At 37.3% G+C, this 7,500-nt stretch overlaps 1 protein-coding gene across 1 annotated transcript in view; it reads left to right on the top strand.

Annotated features, from left to right (window-relative positions):
• cac (calcium voltage-gated channel subunit cacophony) overlaps nucleotides 1-7,500 on the top strand; it is a 276,253-nt gene that overhangs the window by 190,577 nt on the left and 78,176 nt on the right. The window contains exons 13-18 of the mRNA XM_070144845.1: nucleotides 11-22; nucleotides 1,811-1,895; nucleotides 2,441-2,568; nucleotides 3,724-3,946; nucleotides 4,585-4,789; nucleotides 5,098-5,316. Of these exons, the coding sequence (XP_070000946.1) occupies nucleotides 11-22; nucleotides 1,811-1,895; nucleotides 2,441-2,568; nucleotides 3,724-3,946; nucleotides 4,585-4,789; nucleotides 5,098-5,316 (872 nt within the window). The remainder of the gene's footprint in view (nucleotides 1-10; nucleotides 23-1,810; nucleotides 1,896-2,440; nucleotides 2,569-3,723; nucleotides 3,947-4,584; nucleotides 4,790-5,097; nucleotides 5,317-7,500) is intronic.

The following is a 7,500-nucleotide window of genomic DNA, read 5'->3' as shown; positions in this document are numbered from 1 at the left end:
CTTTTCCTAGGTTGTTGTCCATGTAAGTATGACCTCCTTATGTATGCCTGTGTATGCTCAAATGTGCGTGTGTGTGAGGGAGAGAGAGTGTTGTGTTGGATACAAGCATGCCGTACACACACACCTCTGTGTACTTTGGTTACCAAAATGTACTAAAGGAGAACGAGGTGAAGTTCTTCCTGCCTTTGGCTGTCAATAGCACTGACTAACAACTGAAAGTGATCATCTCAATATTATCAATGAAAATACCTGTGAAGTTTGTAATACTTATGATATCAAGAATTATAGAGTAAATAATGGTAGTACTAATGATCATGAGACGGGAATCACGACCATGGCAGAGTTATTGACATTTAACTGCAGTAAGAACAAACCGACTGTAGACAGGTGTTACTCGTAGACTGTTTACCAGCTATTTTTAACAAGTAACCTATGACGAACAATGGCCTTCAGGCAACAGAGTTCAGAGGTCAATCGAGGATGTAGCAGAGGTCTGACCCAAGCTTTCTGTAGAAGTGTATATAAAGCTTACATAGCACTGTACGCAGTGGTAAACAACCATGAAGAAATACAACCCATCTCAAAAACTTTTTTGACACTTTGGTATATTCCATTCCATTACTTATGGGGAAAACCAAAATGAATAAGGTCTTCCACAGTGAAGGATATCATAAGACCAGTAGTATCAGTTGCTTTAATGTGTTACCATAGTATAGTAAGCGTAGTGTGACGTAGGATCCACTCGTCCCCTTGCCTGCTGGCGTGAGGGCTGCGTGAGTCTGACTGCCCAGTGCTTGAGGCGGAGTGCCAGCAGCCCCTCAGCCTCCTCCTCTGGCTGCTGCGGCGCCCCTGGGACTCGCGGTCAGGCGGGGTAGTCGCTCGAGTCAGCATGCAGGGGAAGGTGGACTGGAAAGTTGTGTAGGATTAGTGGCCACACAGTCCTTCTGGCCAGTCCTGAGACGGATTTCTTCCTCCTACTACTAGTTACTGTAAATTCCCTCAAGAAATTTTAGTGTCTTGGCTAACAACTAAGATAAGATGATAAAGAGATACCACCTTCCCTCCTTTCTTGAAGTTACGGGATAGACTTTTCCCTAACGATGACAACTAATCTTTCAAAATGTCTAGAAGATTGGTCTTTCCCATAGTGAACATCCTAATAGTTCGGTTCCCAAACTATCCTGTGTGATTATATGAAAACTGAAAGGCTGATTTTGAATATTTTTATGTCTTTATCGATTCTGTGAATTTTTTTCCTAGTTACCCCTTTTCGATAGAACTCCTTCCATTTTCTATAGATTTGTGTCCGTTTTCTATGCTACATATAATCCCATTTTCTCTAGATACAGACCCGGCTTCTTGTCTCATCCCGTCTTTAAATCCTACTGTTTTTTTTTTTCTCTCTCTCTTTTTTTGTGAATTTTATATTGCAGCCAGTTTGTGACTGTCACGTGCAGGCCTGTGATTCTTACAATGCTATACAACCCATTTTGGCTTCCATATTTGCATAAATACAGCCCTATGACCACCTCATCTGTACAGGGGAAGTGGCAACCTCTCTGTTTTGATCTTTGAAACCCATGACAGTATTTTGAGGGAACGTATTTTTTATGAATTAGGAAGTATCGTATCGTAGAGTAGTTACAGTCTTAGTTTAATTTATAACGTGTCTTTTAAGGAAGTTTAATGAATTGATAGTGTGATAAAAAAAAAGAAAAAAAAACAGAAACAAAGAAAAAAAAAGTCGATGTTCATTAAAGTATTTGACGCCATTTTGTGATTCTTTAACGCAAGCTCTTTCCTTGCTCAGGTTTGTCGAGAGCTTCCTACTTAAAAAACAAAGTGAAGAAACAAGGTGCCTGTCAGAATTTTTGGAAAGCAGAAAAAAGATTAAGGTAAGGAGGCTTTCATGTTATTTTTTCTCTTCTTTTTGTAGCAAAAAACACTATCTTACCTACCACTACTTTTGTTTTATATTTCAAAGATATATTGAAGTTTATTCATTATCATCAATGCTATACGCTGCTTTGTTATGTATATATCTATTCATATTTATATATGTATATACACACAATTAAACAAACAAACAAACACATACACATACAAAGAAACAAACACAAACACCACGCAAACAAACGCACATACATACAAACAATCACATAAACACACATACATACAAGCAAACACACACAAAAAAAAAACACAAACAAACACATATACATAAAAAACTAACACACACATACATACAAACAAACACAAAAAACACAAACACACACACATACAAACACACACATACATACCAACACACACACAAACAAACACACAAAAACACAAACACACAAAAACACACACAACAAACAAACAAACACGACAACACACCCATCTCCCGATAAAATAAAAAATAAAAAAATAGTTCTAACCCCCCCTTCCCTGTCCCCAGATTTGGCATCAGACGAACCGTAAAACAGCAGTGGTTCTACTGGTTCGTCATCATCCTGGTGTTCCTCAATACAGCTTGTGTGGCTGCCGAACACTACGGCCAACCCGACTGGCTCACTAAATTTTTGTGTAAGGAACCTAACCCCGCCTCTTATGACTTGCTGTTCGTCGGTTGTTCCTTTTGTTATTTTTTAGAAAAGAGAATATATATCTATCTTATTTGGATTTTTTTTTCTTTTTTTGTCGTTATTGATGAAGGAAAACTGATATTGTGTTAGTAATGATAGAGGAAGAAGTAACTACGGCCAACCCGACTGGCTCACTAAATTTTTGTGTAAGGAACCTAACCCCGCCTCTTATGACTTGCTGTTCGCCGGGTGTTCCTTTTTATTATTTTTAGAAAAGAGAAATATATATCTTATTTAGATTTTTTCTTCTTCTTTTTGGTCATTATTGATGAGGGAAAATGGATATTGTGTTAGTAATGATAGAGGAAGAAGTAACTAATAATAACTACAGTAATTGTAGATATATTACATCTAATGATATCATAACAATTATGATGTCATCAGTAACAATGTATTAAATGTAATTATCATAATGGTAATAAGAATATGATTGTTTAACTCTAAATTATTGATATCAGTGGTATAAATATCAATGATAGTTGTAATGATAATTATATTGATTATGATAATTGATAATGATAATAAAAACAATGAAAATAATAATCAATATTATCGACATTATCATTATTAGTAATAGTAATAGTATATAGTAAATAAAAGCAGTGCCAGTAGTAAGAATGATGATAATAATAGCAATAATGATAATACCGATAGTAATATCAATAATGACGATGATAATGATGAATATAGTGATAATAATGATAATGATGATAGTAATGATCATGATGATATTAGTAATACTGGTAAGGATAATAATAATAATGATAATAATGATAATAATAATAATAATAATAATGGTAAAACTAAAAATTATAATAATACTAAAATTGATCATAGTAATAGTATCAATAATAATGATAATAATAATGATCATAATAATAATAGTAAAAATGATAATAATAATAACAATGATACCAATAATAATAACAACCATAACATTACCATTGGCCTTCTAATAACAGAAAGAAAAACAAAAAATAAAAAAATATATATATAAAAACAGACCCCCAAAAAAATCCCTTGTTCCCAGCCGCTTCGATCCCAGCCGCTCCTCCGCCCCCACTAACCACCTCTCCTTCTCCTTTTCACGTTGCAGACTATGCAGAATTTATATTTCTAGGTCTATTCATAACTGAAATGTTTGTAAAAATGTACGCCTTGGGGGCAAGAATATACTTCGAGTCTTCGTTCAACCGATTCGATTGTGTGGTTATCAGTGGGTCAATCTTCGAGGTCGTTTGGTCGTCCTTCAAGTCCGGCTCCTTCGGGCTGTCGGTGCTTCGCGCCCTGCGTCTCCTGAGGATCTTCAAAGTTACAAAGTGAGGGGGATGGATGGCTGCGTGTTCTTGGGGTCTAGGCTTTTGGTTTCTTCTATTTCTTTGTCTTTCTTCTTTTCTTTTTTCTTCTCCATTTTCACTTTCTTTCTTCTTTCTTTCTTTCTTCTTTTTCTTTTCTCTTTCTTCTTTTTCTTTTTCTCTTTCTTCTTCTTTTTTTTCTCTTTCTTTCTTCATATTGTTTTTCTTCTTCATTCTTTCTTTCTTCTTCTTCTTCTACTCTTTCTTTCTCTTTCTTCTTCTTTTTTTTCTCTCTTTTTCTTTTTTTCTACTTCTTGCTCTCTTTTCTCCCTTTATTCTTCTTTTAGGCTCTTTTTTTGTCTATCGCTTTCTTCCTTGGCTAGTTTCTTGCATTTCTTCCTCTCTTTTTTCTCCTTCTTCTCTTTCTTCTTATTATTTTTCTTGTTCATGTGATTCATGAAAAATAGATTAATGTGATATAATTTATCTCAGTTTATTGACATTAAAGATGGAGAGTCTTTGATTTATCTCAATTATTTCCTTGATATTAAAGAAGCAGGAATATTCTCATTGCCTCTGAATTATCTTAATTATTTTTTCATGGTTTAGAGAAGCAGGTAAATCATCAGTGTCACACAACTGACCTCGTTTCCTCCCGACAGGTACTGGGCCTCCCTCCGTAACCTGGTCATCTCCCTGCTGAGTTCCATGAGGTCTATCATCTCTCTGTTGTTCCTGCTCTTCTTGTTCATCCTCATCTTCGCCCTCCTCGGCATGCAGCTGTTCGGTGGGTCCTTCAACTTCCCCGAAGGAACTCCGCTCGCCAACTTCAACACTTTCGCCATAGCTCTCCTAACCGTGTTCCAGGTGAATCCTACCGTCGTTTGTTCGCGTGTGGTGTTATTTTGCTGTCGTTTCGATGTCGTTTGCTGTTTGTTTGTGTGTTTTTTTAACTACATAGATAAGAGACTTTTTTTTCTTTACCTCGTATAATAGGATGTGTACTCTCTTATTTTTTTTAATGAACGTGAATTTTGAAGCATTTTAAAGTAGTTAGAAGAAGGAAAAGAGAAGATAGAATTTTTTTTAATATCTCGTTTAGACCTGATCCAAACTAAGGAGGACTCACGCCCCGCCAAGCCTCCGCCGCCGACTAACAACCTTTCTCCTGGCAGATTCTCACGGGTGAGGACTGGAACGAGGTCATGTACAATGGTATCGCCTCACAGGGTGGTATTAAGTCCGGCATGATCTACAGCCTTTATTTCATCATCTTGGTGATCTTCGGTAACTACACTCTCCTAAATGTGTTCTTGGCTATCGCCGTCGATAACTTGGCAAACGCGCAGGAACTCACGGCGGCTGAGGAGGAGCAGGAGGAAGAAGATAAGGAGGTCTGTGTTGATGAAAAGGAATGTGGTATTCTTTTTCCCGACTACTCTGTAGAAGCTCTTAGTCCTCTGGCGTGGCTGGGCGAGTGGACGAGGCGGGAGGGACCGGTCAGGGGGGGGGGGTGCTGCTGCTGTTCGTGGGCGGCGTGGATGGAACTCTGCATGGTGTAAAGTCTGGTTTAGAGAAGCTTTTTAGACGTCGAATGGAAGGTGTGCGTCTGCGCGGGTGAACTGTGACCTAAAGTTTTTTTTTGGAATGAGTAAGTGCCGATCTGGTGATGATTTCTGTAAAGTTATTCTCACCAGGAAGGTCACTATTTATAACAAATCTTCATTGGACTTGTATGAGAGATGCGTATGAATGCGGGGGAGAGAAAATGAATATTGATGTTTCTTAGATTTTTTAGCTTTTAAAGAAAGTTAAAGGGAAGGCTGCTAGATAGCGTCGATCAAGCAAGAGTTCAGTTGACAAGATAAACCACATAAAATTCTAAGGTTCTTAATTACAAGATATTTATGGATTTTTTTTTTCTTTTTTTTCTTTTTTTTTTGTCACATCTGCCTCTACTTCATTTCAAAACGAAAGCTTTTCACTGGACTTAAACATCTTCCAAGGACTCTATGGACTCTTACGAACGCCCTTGTCCTGAGCCATTGCTCGACTCGACTGCTCTGTTAGGCCTAGGACATCCGTATCTGTCATTTTATTCACTATATCTATGGCATCGCGTCCGAATCGAGACGGGCAATTTTAACCGAACAAAACCTGTCCGGAAGGTAGGTTGCAAGATGCCACGTTTTTGTTTTGTTTTTTGTTTTTTTTCCTCTTCTTCTTTTTCTTTTTCTATTTTCCATTTTGGTTTTCATAGAATCATCGAACACACTGCAACATTTTACCATTTTCTCTTTATATATATATATTTTTTTTAATTTTCACTCTCTCCCATGACTTCGAAATCATGGACCATTTTAGAATTCTTGTTTGTGGAATCTTTAACCAGCGTTGATGTTGCTTTTTCTTCAAGACTATTTTTTTTGACCAGTGTATACTTTATTTTTGAAATACGGAAGTGTTATCTCCAAGCATCTAGATAGCACGGAGATAGTGTAGGATAGCATAGAACCTTCCCAATCTGACGGCGAGAGGGTTGTCTAGCTCATATCCTGAGGCTTAGTTCTAGTCTGTAGACAGTGAATTTTTAGTCTGCAATATCTGCAGTTAAGGTAGCAAGAGAAATTATTATAGACTATGTAGATTTTGTATCTATATATATTTTTTGTGTAAGAGAGCAAAAAAAAGAGAGAGATTTTCAATCTCAAAAAAAAATAAAAAAAATGAGAATCCAACTTTTGAAAGGAAATTATTTCTTGACTAGAGGTAGTGGGAACATTTTCTGGAACTTTTTTACTTAAATTTTTCTTTCATCTCTGTCTGCCTGCCCGGAAATGACGGTAACACCATCTACTACCCAACAACTATCGTCTGACGCATGTCCACACCCGTCTCACATCGTCGACTCTGAACAAAACCCGGTTTCACTGTTCAACAACGGCGTGGTTACCCCTTTCTATACTTTTTTTGGAATATCTCCTTATATCCTTTCTATGTGAAACCTTTTTTTTGACACCTGAAATACATTTTCGTTTGTTTTTTTGTGTTTTTGTTTTTACTATTATTTTTTTTATCATTTTCACTTTTTTTTTTTTTTTTTTTGACATGTCTGAACACATAATTCTTCCTTTGTGTCAAACAGAGTATAATGCTAGAGCTGCACACGATAGTCTCTTTTTTTTTTCTTTTTTTAGTTTCATCCACAAACTATTATGTGTTACATCGGTGTCACTGTGGTTATTTTGTGCCCTTAGAACCCACAGGTTTCGAAGCTTCAACTGTAGTCTGCTTCCAGTGGAGAACTTTTGTTAGACTTGACCATTAGTAACCATCCCGTATGACCCTTGCGGTAGAGGAGCATAGGGACCGTTTCCCCTTGGCGCGCCTTGGGGCCCGTGGTGAGGGAAATTGGCTCTTGCGTCCTCCTACCCAAGGGTCATCGTAGAGGAATGATTCGCTAAACCCAGTAGATGGCAACGCTTCCATGGTAGCGCGTTCGTCATAGATTGTTACTGTGCTTCTCTCAGACCTAGTGCTCGCTTCTTCTCTACATCCGTCTATTTACCTTTCTATCT

Source organism: Penaeus vannamei, chromosome 32 (assembly GCF_042767895.1).
Source record: "Penaeus vannamei isolate JL-2024 chromosome 32, ASM4276789v1, whole genome shotgun sequence".
Taxonomy (NCBI): domain Eukaryota; kingdom Metazoa; phylum Arthropoda; class Malacostraca; order Decapoda; family Penaeidae; genus Penaeus; species Penaeus vannamei.
Note: the sequence above shows the minus strand (reverse complement) of the source record. Positions and strands in the feature narration are given on the sequence as shown.